The sequence below is a fragment of the Brachyhypopomus gauderio genome, unplaced genomic scaffold (assembly GCF_052324685.1).
Source record: "Brachyhypopomus gauderio isolate BG-103 unplaced genomic scaffold, BGAUD_0.2 sc272, whole genome shotgun sequence".
NCBI lineage: Eukaryota > Metazoa > Chordata > Actinopteri > Gymnotiformes > Hypopomidae > Brachyhypopomus > Brachyhypopomus gauderio.
The window spans coordinates 3,169-23,687 of NW_027507093.1; the positions used below are offsets into that span (position 1 = coordinate 3,169).

The 20,519-nt window shown below is 40.8% G+C and overlaps 1 protein-coding gene and 1 long non-coding RNA gene across 3 annotated transcripts; both read left to right on the forward strand.

Moving 5' to 3' along the window:
• Positions 1–334: 334 nt before the first annotated feature.
• Positions 335–6,545, forward strand: LOC143504368 (uncharacterized). Its single transcript, XR_013127561.1, has 3 exons — positions 335–2,611; positions 2,831–3,395; positions 6,217–6,545. It is a non-coding gene; the product is annotated as an uncharacterized LOC143504368 (long non-coding RNA).
• Positions 6,546–7,621: 1,076 nt separating this feature from the next.
• On the forward strand, positions 7,622–12,205 carry LOC143504367 (uncharacterized). Of its 2 annotated transcripts, none has more exons than XM_076995905.1 (10): positions 7,622–8,005; positions 8,372–8,433; positions 8,616–8,683; positions 8,932–9,021; positions 9,134–9,232; positions 9,324–9,371; positions 9,458–9,538; positions 9,946–10,373; positions 10,486–11,317; positions 11,766–12,205. In XM_076995905.1, the coding sequence occupies exons 1-8, from the start codon at positions 7,881–7,883 to the stop codon at positions 10,114–10,116; spliced, it is 744 nt and encodes a 247-aa protein (XP_076852020.1). In that variant the 5' UTR covers positions 7,622–7,880; the 3' UTR covers positions 10,117–10,373; positions 10,486–11,317; positions 11,766–12,205. The 2 variants fall into 2 exon arrangements, with proteins under 2 accessions (XP_076852020.1, XP_076852018.1); XM_076995903.1 differs by having other exon boundaries at positions 10,504–11,317.
• Positions 12,206–20,519: the final 8,314 nt, after the last annotated feature.

Consider the following 20,519-nt stretch of genomic DNA (forward strand, 5'->3'; position numbering starts at 1 on the left):
TAGTGTGATTTCTGCAGTAGGTGGGCACATGTTGAATGTGCCGAATACAACAAAGACACTAGTCTTACATATGTGTGCAAAAAATGTTACTGTTGTAAAAAGTTAGTGTTGTGCTTGGTTTATATACAAGTTCTAATAAAGAAGTTCTAATAAACTGCATATCCATGTTTCCCTTGTCCATACAGTGCACACAGAGTTAGTAGCGATGTAAAAAAAAAAAAAAAAAAAAAAGATGGGTGTGATGCTGGGCGCAGGGAGACGGACGAGGCACGAGTCCAATAGTCTTCCACAAATGTTATTTTATTTAATACAAAAATAGTCCAGACAGCGCACGTATAGCTTACACTAAGGCTGGGCGATATGGAGCAAAAATAATATCTCGATATTTTTAAGATGAATGGCGATATACGATATATATCTCGATATTTTTTCTTCCCAAAAGGTAATAACAAAGAGGCAGTAATAAGTCAAATCTAGTCCCAAATGATTTGAGCGAGGAAGAGAGGCGGGGCAGGGCGGAAGTTGTTAAAAAAGAAACTCAAGTAAATTCACTATTCATAGTGTTGTGCGTGAATGATGCGTTCATTGAACACGCTCATTGTGTTCGTTGAACTGAACGCAACACATTTTTTAATAACTTGAACGTGAATTAGTTCACGTTGTGTCATGAACGGTAGACATCACTGTAAATCAGCGTTTCTCAAAGTGTGGGGCGCGCCATTTTGGTGGTGGGGCATAGAATTTCCCCATCTTCTGAGGTGGGGAATTATTGAAAAAGTTTGAGAACCACTGCTGTAAATGAACGTTGGAATTTGTTTTCCATTGAAAACTGAGTGACATCTGTTTTCTCTTTTGAAACGCAATGAGAGAAAGTTCATCCCTCGCTGGTGCCACTTAAATCATGTATCACCAGACAAATGGTTTTGACGTTGTGTGCGCAATGCATTGTGGGCAACGTAGTGTCCGGCTGAGAATAGTTAACATACTGGCTAGTTAATAACATACTGGCTTCCGCACGACGTTACCCGTGATGAATTGCAGCAGAGCGGGGTAGGCATAGCACATATAGTACGTATAGTGATTTCTAGCTTGTAGTTGTCACGTCTGGCTCCGCCCCTTCTAGTCTCGTCGTTTTTATGTTTTCCTTGTTCTTGTCACGCCCCTCTGTTTCAGCTGTTCCGTGTTAGCTCGTCTTAGTTTTACAAATGTGTGTGTGTGTGTTTGTATTGCCTATGTAAAGACTATACCTTCGGGGATCATTGTCGTTTCTTTATCTCCTAGTTGGTGTGTATATATAGCCTATGTCCAGACTATACCTTCGGGGATCACTGTCGTTTCTTTATTTCCTAGTTGGATGTGCACGGCCGTATTCACGCCTTATCTGTGATTCGTGGTTTTGATTAGCTTCGTGTTTGTGTGTGGTTAAAGTCTCTGTTCCATTTTCAGGTTCGTAGTGTTTTAGGTTTTCAGTTCATGTTTGGTCTCTGTGTTCTCTAACGTGGTATCGTGCCTGGCAATACATGTATGTTCTGTTAGTCTTCATGTTCATGTATGGCCGTTACTTGCTTCCCGTGTGTTTGTTCATGTCGGTGTATGTAACAATTAGTTGTACTCTTGTTTGGTCTAGTTTTGTGCCCTTGTCATTTCCGCTGCCTTTTAGTATATTAAGCGTTAGTTCTCTATTCATCATGCCACGTCATTCGCGGTCCACTCGCGTGTCGTCTGCAAATGTAAGATGTGAAATAAAATCGAATGAGATTGTACTCTCTACTTCGCATTTGTGTCCGCCCCTTGATTGCGCAACAGCCAAATCGTGAAAAAAAGCATTTGAATATCTCACGAAAAAAGTAAAATGAACTGAACTTTGAACTATTTCATAATTAAAATTGTGAACTTTGAACGTGAACTGTTCACTTTGAGCATGTATGAACTGAACTTGAACTAGTTCAGAAAAGCTGTGAACTGGCACAACACTGACTATTCAGTATGGAAGTAAGCGGTTTCGTACGCAACCCATAACACGTGTAACTAACGCGACATAGACTATATCGATATAACGATATTGTCTCATCTTATATCTCGTATGAAAATATATCGATATTTCTCAAAATCTCGACATATCGCCCAGGCCTAGCTTACACACATGAACGTATAAGACTGACATAAATGACTAACAAAGACGAGCACGGGACACTGCGCGAACGCACATTAAATAGACAAACCACATAAGCGCCGAGTGTTCACGAGATGAGCCACAGGTGAGACTGATGAACACACTCAGACACAACCACACCGACGGAGATCCTGTCTACGACTAGACGTAGACAACATAAACACACGGCTGAAAGCTGAAACACATGTACTGAAACACATGTACATAAACACATGTACTGAAAGCATGATTTGATAAGGAAAGCATTATTTGATGTATGATATCAGCCTATCGAGATATGCTCACCATGTAAAATATTAATAAGGAAGCTATAATAGATTTTAATCCACGCTTCCCTTGTCCATACTGTCAGGGTTGGACCCAGGACCGTTCCTCCGGTCGCCACAAGGAGGAGCCCGCGAGCTAGACCTGGGGGCAATCAGGCACTATAGGCTGCAGGTGTTTGCAACCTACTTAAGGCGAGCAACTTCAGCAGTCCTTTGCTGAAGTTGTTAGTTGTATTCACGCTCGCAGCCTAATTAACCTAATTAGTCCCTAAATGCACATGTAATGTAATGAAAACCAAAGGAATGATTGTTGAATGTTGGTTCAGGCCTAAAGAGCTTGTTCTTATCAAATTTAGATAACACTACACTAATCAATATTTTTTTTCCTTAGGTGACAATTCCACATCCTGTCAGTTGAGATCCAATAATTCAGAGACAGTTGACAAAATGTATTTCCCAACCTGGGAATAAGGGTAGTGCGCTGTCCACACCAATCTGTGGTGGGGAGTTTGACATCTTCAATGGGACTGTGTGTCTACTGGAGAAGAAAAAGACCAGGAGCAAGAAACGGCAGTTCTTTACCCAGATTTTCCGAGGCAGTTCGCTTAAAGCCTGGAAGAGAGAACGGACCAAGATGTTTGCATCTGGTGATGGTCCTGATGGAGGTTCTGTGGGTGCTGTTAAGAAGCAGAATGAGGAGGAAAGACAGGTTGCTGCTGAGCCCACAACCATCACTCTCAGTCCACTTTCAGTTACAAGCTGCACGTCAACATCCGTTACATGTGATGTGGTATCGGACGAGTCCACCACTGCATTTGAGCCTGAAAGGCAGGATCAGCTGTTTGTACGTGTCTTTCTCCTTTGAGGGTCATGATATCAGCTACCCAGCCAAACCTTTCCTGCTGGAAAAAAATACAGGGGCCTTTTGGACAGGAACCCTAGAAAACGTTAACCGGGTGAGTGACAAGATGCTGCATATTAATAACAACCCAGATCATCAATGACCTCAAGAACAGGGTAGATAATTAATTTACATTTGTTTTATAGTATGGTTCATTTATTTAGTATGTCAGGGTTAGTTTTTTATTTAGTAAAAAATAAATGAAATAAAAACAATACCACAACTTAGTCAAGGGATCCATTTGAGAGACCAAACTTCCCAATCAGTGTGGCCAAGGGACTCTGTAAACATTGTTCTGTAGGAGTGAATAGAGCTGGAAAAATTGCTGTATGTCTCATTATCCCATGAGCAACGCACACATGAATCATCTTAACTTTTATTTATATGATGCTTGCTTGTTCTAGGTATTTCCAGGTCTTAAAGGGAACGCCGGCTGATAACATATGTAAGCCTTAATATCGTGTAATTACTCTAAATTATTAAGACACGTTGTAAAAATTCACAAAAAGTAGCAGATTTATTAGATTTTCTGTAAAATCCCGCTGCACGTAGGTCGCCATTTTTATAACTGCTGACGGGCGCAGCAGGTAGTGATGTCAAATGGTTGCAGTGACTGGCCGTCGCGCTTGAGCACAGCTAGCTAGACCTGGCTACTGTTCAGCCTTTTCAGCTTGAGCCAGAACGCAACATTTCTGACATCAGCGGCTACAACACCCACCAAGTGAGTGACAGAGAGAATCCAGCGCATGTTTATGTTCACGTTTCTTCGTGCGGTTCTCGCTCCACATTCTGGGGCTTTTGGACTTTCTGTGTGGGAAAACTGTGGGCACTGCATTGTGTTTTAGTCTATGTTTAAAACCAACAGCACCCGTCAACTCTCACCAGTCGGGCTCTACTGAATGACTCTACTGAGAGAGCAGAGCCGCGGGTCTTTTGGTAGCTGTGTTCGTCCACACGCTGCTTCCCAAATTTTTCTCCTCTTTTTATCTTTGGGAAAACTGTGAAGACTAATATCAGTCTTCCCACTGCCTTTCGACTGGAAATAACATCCAACGGCAACACAGTGTGGCATGGTTTTTTTTAAGGTAGCTCAGCTAACTAACATTAACTCTAGTGATGTCGGTCGCGAACGATCCGGCTCTAAGAGCCGGCGCTTTGAAGTGAACGATTGGAACCGGCTCCACAATGGGAGCCGTTTTAGGATCCTATTTGGGAGCCGCTTTTCCCTTCAGTATTGCGCTTGTGCTCTGCAAGTGCCACAGTTTTTTTCCCAACATCGTTTTTATTTGTCCTCCGGTGCCTCGCTGTCTCTCCCTCTCCTTGCACGTATTGCTCTGCTTCTGCCAGTGGTAGAGAGCGGAGAGTTTATTTCCTCAGTCGGTGCTTAAGCTAAGTTGATACCAGCGCGAGGGTCCGTGCGCCCTGCGTGAGGACCCCCGTGCGAAGTGAGGTCGTGCACCTCTTCAGCGCAATGAACAAAGTTATGTATGCCGGGTTCATACACCTTTACAAGGTGGAATTCAAGCACTTGTACGTCACTTTTCAATATTGAAAAAGGCCATTTTCAATATTTCCCAGCACCTTAAACTTAAATATTTATACATATACTCAAAATTATTCGAAATAATTTGCTTGTTTATCACATCGATTCAATCAGACAGCTATTTGTTGTGAAACAAAATACAGTTACATTTTCAAGTACTTTAGCACTTTTCAAACCTGGAACACAATGCAACATTAATTTTTGTCAGGTAAATGTTCCTTCCCCTGTTTTTAAAGGGTGTTTCTTTATACTACCACATATCGTTTCGGACAACACTGCAAAGAATGTCTCCACGGCCCGCATGTCAAGCGTGTGCTCCACACATCTGACCAATCACACGCAGCTTTCAGTTAAAAATGTGGTGGTAAAACACTGGAAAAAAGTTATCTCCACTTTTTTTGTGGAAACTGCAGGCAATTGGCCAAGCTGTATTGCGTTCTATTTTGGTGCTATTTTGTGATAATTTAATAATTGGTTATAATAAAAGTTTTATTTATAAAGCATTGTTATGCAGCATTTTTACTCATCACAAGTGCTTAACAATGTCAATAATGAAACAATGTTATAAAATTAGGTTTAAGCTATTAATTAATAATGTAAAAAATATATATGGGGAGCCGTTTGGGAGCCGACAAGAGCCGGCTCTCCACAGTAAGAAGAACCATTAGAGCCGCATCTCAAAATAGAGCCGAAAATCCCATCACTAATTAACTCCTTCCAACCGCAGTCAAGTTTAGCGTGCTGCAACCATTTGACGTCATCTACACAGCAGGCATTGCGCGTCAGAAAACATGGCTGCGCCCATATGTCAAATATTTCGAATAAAAGTGTTGATTTGTAAATAAATTTGCTGCTTTTGTGATTTTTTTTTACATGTAATTAATCTAAATTATTAAGACATCATATTAAGGCTTACAAGTGTTACCAGCCGGGGTTCCCTTTAACATTCTTTAATGCCCGTGTACTGCTGCAAAGTTTAGAATATACACTTATACCTCTTGAACTCTTAGGAGTTTAGTCTGTACACGCTTCAACCTCACACTGAACACCGTTAATTAACTAAATGTCAGTAGTTATGCTATAGCTATGATGATCCTGTGGAGGACCCATGCCACTGTGGAGATCTCGTCCCAACTCCTTTGATCTAATCATAGTACAGATCCTCGCCCATGCCCATCTCTTGCATTCCCTCAAACACCTATTAGTCAGCAGTTGGCAAATATAGAGTGATACATTTTTAAAGACTTTGGTAAGCTTAGGTAATTAAAGCAGTTTTTAATAAATGATAATAAGGAAAGAAGGTAATGTTAATGTCTACCTTCTCCACCTGCAGTCCTGCGTTCCTTGTGCACAGCAAACAAACTGTACTGGCTCTGCTTGCTTCAGGGATGCTGTGTGGGAAGCGGCCGCATGCACCATTCTGGCCACTAGTGAGCTTCATCCCCTGAATACTGTTGGTCTCCATGGATACTCCTCTCATTCACCTGTGTTCCAACAGCCTCATCACCACACTATACAACACTTCCAGTGTCTCCCAGTACATGTGAAGTACTGCCATCACTTCCTGGTCTGCATATCAAGTCTATGTTACATTATGAAAACATTTTGTCTGACATGACATAAAAACGGAATAATATGACATTTATCAAAATGTATGATTATGTTCATTATGTTGTAGTCTCTACATGCAGACCACCTTATTATTTTGGAGACATACACCATCAGAATGGCACTTCCAGATGTGTGTACAGCTGTGTGGAGAATTCCTTCATGGTGTGACGCATGTACAGAGGTGGCAGGAGGCAGAGGCTGCAAACTGAAAGCTTCATTATCCATGGTAAAAAGAAACACCAAGACTCAGGCCAAACGGCAGTAATAATGTAGATAGCAGCACTTTCATGAAAAGGGACATTTCAGACCTTAGTATTGCAAAAAGTATTTGTATTCACAATTATTGTATTAATGTTGAGGACATCTGATTAATATGAAAATATTGATTTCTTCAGAAATGCATTTTATGATCATATTCAGAGAGCTGCCACTGTGTACGTAATGGGGTTGAAGAAAAACATTGCCCAGATCTTGAAAAAATGACCAATAATTATAAAGAGCTAATGCTTGAGATGAGAAAATATGATTTTGTGATTGATAAAAATATCCTTAATGCTGTGATGTACACGGAGAAATGATACATTTAAGCAAAAAATTTGAAAATGTCAAAGTCCAATTTGAATCATTATAGTGGACCCATGTGGGTTGGAGTCCTGCCAAGCACTGAACGATTCGGTGAACGAATCTTTTGAACGAATATTTTTAGTGAACTGATTCTAATGATTCAGTTCATCTAAAAGAACTGCTGTGCCCATTACTAACAAATAATGTTACTCACGATCATGGACGTAGTTTTGATTTCACAAGTGGGGGGGACACAACCTGGGGTGGCGAACTGTTAAGCGGGGGGGGGGGGGGGGGGGGGTGCTGCATGATCCTAGTGCTAGATTTGTCGCTATTTGGATATTGGTTTTTTTACCGTTAAAAAGTGGGGGGGACATGACTTTGTCACTACTTAGATATTTGGTTTTAACTGTAAAAACTGGGGGGGACCAAAACCGGCTTTTGAAAAAGTGGGGGGGACATGTCCCCCCCGTCCCCCCCCAAAACTACGTCCGTGCTCACGATCAATGGACACACAATTAATTAGAAAAACGACCACATCGTGCCGCTGCCTCTATGTACTCCATATGTGCGAGCTATAAACTGGTGCATTACGGTTGCCACCTAACGGCAGAAATAAGAACTGCAGGCAATACGCTAATCTTCAAATAAAACGAACTTTAAGACTGACAAGTAAATAACATTCGTTTGTAGACAATTATCCGTCCAATGAGTAGAGATGTCACGTTTTGTGGTTAACTCTGACAAGCATACATTACTGCTAATTTAATTCATGTGGCAGAATATTTATTTGACAGCAGTTAAATAAAACGACAAGGTATTATGGGTCATTTAGTCCAATACTCCGCAAAAGGTAATTATTTTGCTAGCGTTTGCTTTCCCCCTTTTACGTTGCTAAGTGTTTCTGCATATCGGAGTCATGGAGAAAAACATGTTTTGATATCAAGGTAAATCGCCAAGGTGAAACTCCAAACAAAATATCTAAAATCCCTCAGTCGTTTACCGACCCCCAAAGAGACAAGACACTTTTGCATTTGCTGTGGAAAAAAATCAACAAATATCTCCAAATATCTACAAATTAATATCTTCAAACAATTAATATCTCAATTTAATATCTTCAACGTATTAATATATTGAATTAATATATTTACCGAATTAATATCTCGAATTAACATATTCAACGAGTTAATATCTCGAATTAATTTGTTTAACCTGTTTAAAATGTTGTTTTCCCTGCCTTTCACTGGGCTGCGACCAGTGCTCCTTTGTGCCACTGGAGTTTCGGCCGTTGTTTGGTCTTTTCTCGTTTACAGGCGGCGGGTCCGAGATCAACAGACGGAAGTCGAAGCTGCAGCTCATACCGACACCTGCGACGGTAAATTAGGCAGCTAGCGACGAACACACCCCTATATTCGCAAGCTGGTTTGCTACATTAAACTAGCTACTTATCACTATGTTACTTAGCCTAAATAAATTGGCTACCCTTTAACGGCAAATTTAAACTAGGTTGCATCAAAGTTTTTAATATTTCAGTGTTTTTTTAAACATCTTCCTTAGGACATGATCGGGAGCCTTTTGCATTGGACGAAGGCATCTTTGAGACGCTCCATACCCCGATCCGAGAGGTAGTTGGCTATTATTGGTGAAATCTTTCTTAGCCAGCTTCATTCTGTTTAAATCAAATCAAATCAAATATATTTGTATAGCGCTTTTCACAACACGTTGTCACAACATGTACAGGATTTAGGGAAGTTTCTGTGCAGAACTGTAGCATGCATTGTTTATTTGCATGCTGGTCACAATAATTGTAAAATGCAGGTCTTGCACATACTTGTCTAGTCGCAAAGTAACACGTATTTGGTTTTCTCCATAGTTGAGGCTTATACAGACTCGCCAAGGATTGGACAGAGCACATAGGATGTTTGCCTTCACCTTCTCACGAATGGGTTCTTCAGCTACACAGGTTCCCTTAAGTTTTTAATGTGTATCACAGGCACAAAAATATTTTGTTACCTGAGGGTTTATAAGGGGTTTGTCCATTTCAGTGGTAAAGTTATTTTTCTGCTTGACTGCAGGTGGTGGAGGTGAAGCTCCAGCACAAGTCCATCTACAGTGGGCTGGAGAGTGAGCACTGGTGGGTGCTCAACAATGAATTCTACTGGATAGGTGCAGAGGTGAGTCATGGGAACAGGTTCACAATTTCAGTAAGAATGGACATGCTACTGTAAATGTCCCTTCAACCTAATATTTTCCTTGTATTTGTAGCTTACCCTCCACCACTTTGCCAGCGCTAGTGCCGTGGCCTGCATCAAGGTAACAAAGAGTCTTGACTATAAGCATCTTTCACTAGCTTGTCCCATTCTGAATTACACTCATCAGCATGTCCTCTGTTAATTCAGCGGAGGGGATCCAGCATCACAGACGCCACCATCTACCTGCGCACCTGTTCAACAACAACGTCGGTGCAGAATATTTTTCTGGTTAGTGCTTCCTCCTTGAAATGTGAAATGAAATGTGAAATGTGCATATTTTGTCAATTGTGATTTTTACACCCCAATCGAAATTTGTCCTCCGCTTTTAACCCATCTGTGCAGTCAGAACACACACACACACTAGTGATTACTAGGGGCTGTGGATCACACGTGCCCAGAGCGGTGGGCAGCCCTAGCCCGGCGCCCGGGGAGCAGTTGGGGTTAGGTGCCTTGCTCAAGGGCACCTCAGTCATGGCCTGTCTGGGAATCGAACCCACGACCCTCCGGTCACAAGTCCAGTTCCCTAACCGCCAGGCCATGACTGCCCACTCCTTTCTGATTGCATTTAGAATTATTTGTGGTGAGGTTTTTAGAAAATGATATCTAAAGGCATTTTTATTGTGTGTGTTTTGTAGCAAACGGTGGTGTCCACTTGGTTTAAGGGTGTCTCCATTGGTTCGGATGACATTTTCAGGTCATCCGAATCTAGTCACACCCAGACCCTGGAGACACCGAACCCAGCTGTTTTTTCCAGCAGTCCATCCCCACCGAGAGCACCCCCTCAACGACCACCTCCAGGCTTTTAAACACCTACACATGAATTGAATTCTTATATAAATTCATAATTTCACAGTGTGGCATGCGTTTTATTTTTCTACGTAATTTAATATTTTTGCTTGCATGTGTGTTTTTCAGATGCTGAAGGTTTTCCCATAACCACATGAGGACTAGATGTTGGTCTTTTGGGACACAGAGGTAGAACATCACATGGACTGATCACCCACCTGGAGCGTTTTACATCTGCCCCTTCTCTTTCCCCCAACACTCTGTTTCATCTTTTGAGGTTTGTGTAACCCTAACTCATCTTCCAGATTTCTCATGAAAACATAAAGCTGTGTGTAGTCTTTATTCTGCTTTTCTGTCTCTTTCGTTCTGTCCATCATGTGGGTCTCCAGTGCTTCTTCCTGGATTAGAGACTACCGACAGCTGTGCAACCTGAATTTCACGCAGGCTCCCAGGACAAGAGGACTACTGCAGTTTGTGGACCAGGACAGAATAATAAGCCTTGACAAGATGTGCATCAGGATGATGAGAGACTTTATGATCCACGCCAGAGAACAGAGACAAGACCAGAGGACTGAACGGCATCAAGAACCGATCGTCGGGATTATTAGAACAATCACCATCGTCAGTGTGCAAGGAACTGTGAGGAAAGCCCGAAAGAATCACCATTCGTGGACTATTCATCATCACCGTGGACAACCATCAGGATTACAGATTCGACCATTTTGGGATTTTTGGTTATCAACAGCAGATTATCAGTGCTCCTGTCATCCTCATCAGACCTCTACAACTAACTCAGAATGCTGCAGCACGACTGGTCTTCAATCTTCCTAAGTTCTCACATGTGACTCCTCTGCTACGCTCTCTTCACTGGCTTCCAGTAGCGGCACGCATCAGATATAAAACATTGATGCTTGCTTACAAAGCCAAAAATGGACTGGCCCCTCCCTACATGATGTCCATGGTCAAAAGCCAATCCGTACAGCGAACACTCAGAAACTCAAGCTTGGCTCGACTCGAAACTCCATGCTTAAAGTCTCATGGAAGACAAAGCTCCAAACTATTCTCCGTCCTGGCTCCAAGATGGTGGAACGATCTTCCATTAGCTGCTAGGACTGCAGAGTCTATTGCTATCTTCAAGCGTAGACTGAAGACCCACCTGTTTGTTGAGTTCTTACCAGAGCACTAACTCAGCTGATACCACTTGCCGTGGTTCTTTAAATGGTATGTCTGTCTGTGGTTATTTGTGCTTCTTGGCAAATGTCTAACTTGCAAAAACACTAGGTAATGACATTGACTCCTGTAGTTTAGTAGTAGTCTGACTCAATGGTATCTTGAATTCTGGCCTATTCGTACTATTTCCTAGGATGAATTCTGTGATTGAATGCAAAGCACTTTGTAAGTCGCTCTGGATAAGAGCGTCTGCTAAATGCCGTAAATGTAAATGATTTTGTAAATTGTTAGTGAAATAGTTATTATTGTTTTATAAATATTTATCAGTAATGTGATTGTGTTTTAATTGCAAAGGAGTCATACTGTCTTGTATTTTACCTTTGGTGTTACTCATGTAATCATCAGTATGCTTAGTCTGATTGTGTGGTTTGTGTGTGACTTGTGTATTAGTCTGTATAATTTGATTTTGTGTTTTTGTGTGATTTGTGTATTTAACCAGGCCACCCGAAGGGGACTGGTTCCTGCTGGATACACGCACCTATCCGGATACAAGCACCTGCCGGTGGATGTACTGATGCCAGGGTTGGACGTGCCATTGCCACAAGAGGTCGTGCGGATGCTAGTTCCTATCAGAGGCTCACCATCTACACTGAAGGGACTGTGACTACTTGGCCGGGGAACGAGAACTGTGACTACTACTGTAGAACTGTAGAACCACCCTGCGCACCACGGACTTGTGCTAACGGGCCGCCCAATGGAGGATGGGTTCCCTTTTGAGTCTTGGTCCTCCCGAGGTTTCTTCCTATTCCCCTCCATCATAGGGAGTTTTTCCTCGCCACTGTCGCCATTGGCTTGCTCATTAGGGATTTGGACCCATAAGATTGTTAATCTTGTAAAGATTGTGAAAAGCACTATACAAATAAACTTGACTTGACTTAATCATTAGTGAGTTATAGGCTAATTATGTTTTAGGTTGAATGTATCCAGTTATGATATTTGAGTGATTCACTATTTTCCCAGCTAGCAACACTAACCATGCGATACCTGAATTTAGTAAACTATAGTGAGAGAGGAATATTACACTGGAAACACACAGCCTAAATTATTACAAATAAATAAAATGTATCTTCAAGAGAGGGGAAACAAAAGAAAGTAGAAATAGTTTCTTATAGACAGTTTGCATTGGTGCTTACTAAAATTTCCCTGGTGGAAATTTTCATTTTTTAAAATAAACATTTTAAATGACTAGCTTTTAAATAGTACAAGTGTGCTACAAATGCACAACATAAAATAAAATATAAGTACAAATGTAACGCAGGCACCTCCTCAGCTAGGAGGCAGACAAACGCTGAGGAGAGCGAGATTTATTAGAAGGAATTCCATAATCATAGTCGTAACAACAGGCAGGGGTCGTAACAGGTGAGCCATCCAGGTTTGACAAGTTGATCGGCATAATCAGACACACAAAGAGAACGAACAGGGCAATGGGGAGAACACTAAAAGGAATGAACAATGGAACAGGAACAATACTCACGAAATCAAATAACAAGGATCGCGGAGCACATTGGCAAATACCGACAGAGCAAATGAACAGAACAACCGAAAACGGGCTAGGGAGACACAGGGATATAAATACACAGAACTAGACTAGACACAGGTGAAGACAATGACAACATGGGCATGGCAGACAGAGGGAAACTATGGTAACAGACAAGCAAGGCGGGATTAACAAGCAAGGAACAACAAAGACACGAAGAGCAGGACACCGGAGTGACAGCTAGGAGAGGGGGGAGTAGCCCTACGTGACAATAAAATGTAGCTGGGAAAATTATATTACTATATTACAAGTGTGCTGTAAATGCACATCAATGCATAATACATAAACTGTAGCTGGGTAAATTATAGTAGTGTGTCGTTAACAGTGGTGAACGGGATTCTTCAAGCCACCAGATTTAATCCGTCACCATATCCAGTCACGAAAATCCATGAGAAATTTGGTGGAGACACTACACATTACTGAATTGTTTACTAAAACTATTAAGGGAAGGAGAATTGCAGGTGTTCATACACATGTTGACTCGCTAGCCAGCAGATGTGTCAATTCCAGGTTCCGAAAGTAAAAGTCCTCACCAGGATTTTACTCAAGCTTGCTAGATTTTCTAATTAGTGCAATCCAGGTAAAATTAGTGGAATCAACACAATCCAGGAAGCCTGAGCAAAATCCTGTTGAGGACTTTTACTTTCTGAACCTGGAATTGACTCCTCTGCTAGCCAGGTAAAATGAAATGAAATGTGTGCTCATTTCACATTGCACATTTCATTTCATTTTAAAATACCTGGCTAGCTAGTCAAGGTGTGTATTGAGAACACCTGCAGTTTCCCTTCCCGCCTCCAGAACGCCACTCTGCAGTGTCTACTGAGTCTCTCCTGCTTCTGGAGCCCCATCAGAGCTCAGTGCTCCAGCTGGACAGATCCATCCAGCTGCCAGATGCTCAGGTAGCCAATCAGGAACAGAGGATTCACTTGTCTAAATGAACTGTGCAAATATGATGGCTTAGGGAGGTGTTGTGATGCTGAGAGAAATAAACCACTTTGGTCTCCCTGTTACCTTGCGTAGATGTTTTGCAGATTTGCAGCAAGGCAGGCTCACTAGTCGTAGCTCTTCACAGAAGAAGAAGCTCCTGAGAGCCCTGAATGCCTGTATTTCAGTCAGATGCCCTGCGTTTGGAGAGGACTACGAACAGGTTCAGCTAAACAACCCTCTGAGCCATTTAGAACACATCAGAACCACATGCAGTAGTCTGCAGGAACTGCACACAACCTTCTTTGTTTTCTCACTCTGTTGCTGCTGAAGTCCAGGAGTAATGCCCTTCTGATGTACTGTCTTCCACAGGATGCCCATGAGTTCCTGATGATGTGTTTGCTTCAGCTGAAGGAGGAGGGAGAGACACTCAGGGTTTCCTCCTTCTCTTACATCTGCCCTGTTGCAAATTTTGAGTTTCACCTCAAATCTGTGCGCACCTGCAGCAGGTAATTCTTTGCTATATCACCACATCTCCTTCTTGTAAATCAACTGCTCTTAACATGTGTTTCTTCAGAGTGTGCATTGTCACAAAGTATGCACACACTTGGTATGGGATAATGTGGGTTATTTCTGTGTGAATGTTGTAACCTCTCTGTTGATTTCTGTTGTTTGAAAGCTGTGGACTGCAGAGCTCCAGAGTGGAGGACTTCAACCACCTCTCTGTTAACCTGAGCTCTACCTTGACTGACAGCCTACACAATTACTTCAAGGTCTGTCACCACACACACCCCTACTGGACAACACTTTTTTGCCAGTTTGTTAAGTTAGGGAGCCATCCTAACCATTGTCACTCTCAATCAAAACTTTTTTTCAGTCAACGGTTTTGGAGTTCAAATGTGAATGTCAAGCTCAAGGCACCGAGGCATGTGAAGTGGTGGAGTTCTTCACACTCCCACGGTGAGTCTCGCATTATGTGAATTACCACAAACAATGAGTTTTAAAGCAGTCATCTCACACTCTTCCAGTTCTTACATCATTTTTCCTTTTGGAACAGAGTTCTGATCCACTCCCATCAGACCCTCCCATCAGACACTTCCATCAGACACTTCCTTACGTAACAGAAGTGGCTTTATCCAAGTTAGATGTCGTGCTGTTGACACCTGATTAAAAAATCTTCATCGTATAGAAATCTGGCAAATCTGTTTTGTGTGTGTGTGTGTGTGTGTGTGTGTGTGTGTGTGTGTGTGTTTTGTTTTTGCTTGTTTTTTGTTAATGACAATTGGATGGATTTTATTCCTCTCTCTACAGCTACAATTTGAATCTGAATTTTGTATATTTATTTAATGAAAATGCAGTTTTACTTTTTCTGTCAAGTTGTAATTTGATCAAATTAAATTTGTACTCCATGACTTGAATTTCTATGCATGTTTTGGAAACATATATCCTTTATAATGTTGTCAAACTACATTCAGTGTAAATGCAGGAAAGGCAATCTATAGATTCAGTCAGGCAATCAGCTGTGAAGAAACAGTTTATAAGCAATCAGGAAATATTTTAGGACAACCTGAAATATTGTTGGACAGTTATAAATTAGAGGGGACTTTAAAATGCAAAAAGAGTAGCTGATACTGTACATGTGAAATATAATTGAACCGCACTTTTCATAAAAGCTCAAAGCCCTGCAAGGTGCCCAAGCTGTGTGTGTAATTGTGCAGATTTCTTTCACTAATCAGTATCTTACATTCTAGTATTTGGATTTTTCTAGTATAATAATGTATAAGATGAATCACTAAACCTTAGCACTAAAGGGTGAAGGGATTTCATGATCCATGAACCATGACCATGAACTTGGTCGTCCCCTGCGGAGTATATTGCAGAGTCACTGAAAGGTTGCAAAGGAAAGATTGGGCAAACAAAAACAAAAAAACACACAAAACCCTCACAACATCGGGCATCATCATGACAGTCAAGAGATGATTTAGCCCCAAAACCTCATCTAGATGAGATTCTTAACCCAACTGTGGGCCGCGAACGCCACCTTGAGGGCCTCAAAAGAACAACAGTTTTAAACTTTGGGCCGCAGAGGGCCGCCGGACCGCATTGATTTTGAATAAAATGCAGTACACTTTCTCACCACTAGTAGCGGTAGTGCGTCACTTAGATATTTAAACAACGTATTTAATATAAGTTAAACTTATATAGCGCCTTTCTAGTACCCAAGGACACTTTACAAAAATCCTATGGGGAAAAAAAACAAATAACAAATATAGCCGCAAGCGGCAATTGGCGGGTTCACACACGAATAGGCCTCTTGGCCTCAATAGGCAGAGGCCCAAAAGGTCCTTTAGACCCTAAATGTGAAAAGAAGCTATTTGAGTGGAAAAAAATGCACAAATAAATCAATGTGCAAAAAAAGGTTCAATTAGGGCACTAAAGGCCCAAAAAGGATCAACATAATGTGTATTGGGAAATTGAGTCAGATCACAGAACTAAATCACAATGCTGAGATCAGCTTTGTGTGTGTTTGTGTGGTGTTTCATGTAATAGTTTTCAGTCAGTTCCGGAATATGGCCACTAGATGGAGGCCAAGTACTACCATACTGATATCTCATTAATCTCAGTAATGAAATAGGACATTTTGGTGACTTAAAGGTTAATTTCTGGTCAGGCAGTGTACTTTATTAAAAAAAAAAAGATTCAGTTGAGGCAGTAAAGACACAAAAGGTTCAAAATAAATTGTATTGGCAAAATGATTTAGATCACAGAACTAAATCACATGCTGAGATCAGCTTTGTGTGTGTGTTTGTGTGGTATTTCATGTTAGAAATAGTTTTCAGTCCATTTCGATGTTTGGCCACTAGATGGAGCCCAAGTACTACCATACTGATATCTCATTAATCTCAGTAATGCAATATGACATTTTGGTGAATTAAAAGGTTCATTTCTGGTCAGGCAGTGCACTTTTTGTTATAAGATGCAATTGCAATGTTATAGAACTTATTGATCTGGATCATACAAGACCAATTACTTGTCTGTATTCTGCATAACAAGATTGCAGCATGAGTTTTTATGTTTTCTTAGGTTTTTGGGTACTGTAGCGCCCCCGACAGGCCAATTTGAACCAAACTTGGCATACCTCAGAAGGACTTCAGGATATAAAAGCCTTTCAAATTGGGAATTGATTGCATACATGGTGTATGAGTTATAGCAATATAGGTCATATATGGCATGGCCACAATGATATAATGGGAAAATGGACCAATCAGAAAAATAAAAATCCAACATTTTTTTACTCAGTTTTTACCTACAGAGTCTACTGATTATGCTCATAGCAATTTTTCCATAATTGGATCAAATTCCTATGACTAGTTTGTAAATAGCTATTTTCAAACAATAGATGAATGTGACAAAAGTATGCATTTTTTAATAGGACTTGTAATTGCAAAGTTGTCAGGTCTACTGCAAGGAATAAAATGAAACAAGCTGCATGTTCGTAAGTGAAAATTTGGAGGAGTTATGCATGATTTTCACAAATAGCGCCACCTAGTGGCCATATGTTTTAAAACTGCACAGCATGACACATAGTCCTGAGATATGCACAGTGGTGAGGTTTCATGTTGTTTGGCCAATGGTAAGTCTGTCAAATGGCAAATTATTTCAAATAAAAATTAATTGGCTCATGGCGGCCATGTTTTTTGAGTGATGATGTCATCATTGTGTGTCTTGATATCACTTGGGCCCCTGATGATGCCTGTAAAGTTTTGGCTTGATGTGACTAATGGTTTCTGAGATACAGTTTTTCCCATGTTATAGCGCCCCCTATTGGACAATCGAGGCCAGCTTTGACCTATGACCTCGGAGTCATGTGCCCTAACAACTGTTAAAATTTTATGAAGATCCGTCAAAGCGTTGCTGAGATATGGCTGTTTAAGTAAATTTGGCCACGCCTTGGAGCTATTGATTGACATGTGACAACCAGACTGTATGCAAATCTCAAAATGTTTTTAAGCAACTTTGATAATGAGATTCTCCTGAATATTTTGACACCAAGGTTGTGGTGATCCGATGAAAAACCAAGGAGTAGTAGGAAAAAGTAGGTTTTGCATATTATGCAAATTAGCAAAAAATCTAAGTAGGCGGAGCTTAATGGTTCTTGAGGCTTTTTTGTTTGGCTTGAGCCAAGGAATCCAACAGAAGTGGAATTTTGTTTCTAGGCCCTACGGTTTGGGAGATATGGACCAAAACGCAAAAAGGTGCGCTATAGCGCCACCATCAGGCCAATGTGGGTCTCTGTGCTTTAGCACGGTCTCGCAAAGAGACTACACCATCCTGCCAAGTTTGGTCTCCCTGGGCCTTACGGTCTAGGCTGCAGTATGCGTTTTATCAGTAGAAAAATAATAATAAATATAGCCGCAAGCGGCAATTGGCGGGTTCACACACGAATAGGCCTCTTGGCCTCAATAGGCAGAGGCCCAAAAGGTCCTTTAGACCCTAAATGTGAAAAGAAGCTATTTGAGTGGAAAAAAATGCACAAATAAATCAATGTGCAAAAAAAGGTTCAATTAGGGCACTAAAGGCCCAAAAAGGATCAACATAATGTGTATTGGGAAATTGAGTCAGATCACAGAACTAAATCACAATGCTGAGATCAGCTTTGTGTGTGTTTGTGTGGTGTTTCATGTAATAGTTTTCAGTCAGTTCCGGAATATGGCCACTAGATGGAGGCCAAGTACTACCATACTGATATCTCATTAATCTCAGTAATGAAATAGGACATTTTGGTGACTTAAAGGTTAATTTCTGGTCAGGCAGTGTACTTTATTAAAAAAAAAAAGATTCAGTTGAGGCAGTAAAGACACAAAAGGTTCAAAATAAATTGTATTGGCAAAATGATTTAGATCACAGAACTAAATCACATGCTGAGATCAGCTTTGTGTGTGTGTTTGTGTGGTATTTCATGTTAGAAATAGTTTTCAGTCCATTTCGATGTTTGGCCACTAGATGGAGCCCAAGTACTACCATACTGATATCTCATTAATCTCAGTAATGCAATATGACATTTTGGTGAATTAAAAGGTTCATTTCTGGTCAGGCAGTGCACTTTTTGTTATAAGATGCAATTGCAATGTTATAGAACTTATTGATCTGGATCATACAAGACCAATTACTTGTCTGTATTCTGCATAACAAGATTGCAGCATGAGTTTTTATGTTTTCTTAGGTTTTTGGGTACTGTAGCGCCCCCGACAGGCCAATTTGAACCAAACTTGGCATACCTCAGAAGGACTTCAGGATATAAAAGCCTTTCAAATTGGGAATTGATTGCATACATGGTGTATGAGTTATAGCAATATAGGTCATATATGGCATGGCCACAATGATATAATGGGAAAATGGACCAATCAGAAAAATAAAAATCCAACATTTTTTTACTCAGTTTTTACCTACAGAGTCTACTGATTATGCTCATAGCAATTTTTCCATAATTGGATCAAATTCCTATGACTAGTTTGTAAATAGCTATTTTCAAACAATAGATGAATGTGACAAAAGTATGCATTTTTTAATAGGACTTGTAATTGCAAAGTTGTCAGGTCTACTGCAAGGAATAAAATGAAACAAGTTGCATGTTCCTAAGTGAAAATTTGGAGGAGTTATGCATGATTTTCACAAATAGCGCCACCTAGTGGCCATATGTTTTAAAACTGCACAGCATGACACATAGTCCTGAGATATGCACAGTGGTGAGGTTTCATGTTGTTTGGCCAATGGTAAGTCTGTCAAATGGCCAATTATTTCAAATAAAAATTAATTGGCTCATGGCGGCCATGTTTTTTGAGTGATGATGTCATCATTGTGTGTCTTGATATCACTTGGGCCCCTGATGATGCCTGTAAAGTTTTGGCTTGATGTGACTAATGGTTTCTGAGATACAGTTTTTCCCATGTTATAGCGCCCCCTATTGGACAATCGTGGCCAGCTTTGACGTATGACCTCGTAGTCATGTGCTCTAACAACGGTTAAAATTTTATGAAGATCGGTCAAAGCGTTGCTGAGATATGGCTGTTTAAGTAAATTTGGCCACGCCTTGGAGCTATTGATTGACATGTGACAACCAGACTGTATGCAAATCTCAAAATGTTTTTAAGCAACTTTGATAATGAGATTCTCCTGAATATTTTGACACCAAGGTTGTGGTGATCCGATGAAAAACCAGGGACTAGTATAAAAAAGTAGGTTTTACATATTATGCAAATTAGCAAAAAATCTAAGTAGGCGGAGCTTAATGGTTCTTGAGGCTTTTTTGTTTGGCTTGAGCCAAGGAATGCATCAGAAGTGGAATTTTGTTTCTAGGCCCTACGGTTTGGGAGATATGGACCAAAACGCAAAATGGTGCGCTATAGCGCCACCATCAGGCCAATGTGGGTCTCTGTGCTTTTACACGGTCTCGCAAGGAGACTACACCATTCTGCCAAGTTTGGTGTCTCTGGGCCTTACGGTCTAGGCTGCAGTATGCGTTTTATGCGGAGAAAAATAATAATAATAATAAGAAGAAAAAACCCGACAATTACAATAGGTTTCCCACACTACGTGTGTGAACCCTAATTAAATAAATAAATATAATTAATTAAACCATACTATGACTATGTGGAAGGGAGAAAATACTGAGAGAAAAGGTGAGTTTTAAGCTGAGTTTTGAAGGAGGAAAAGGATGAACAGAGGCGGAGA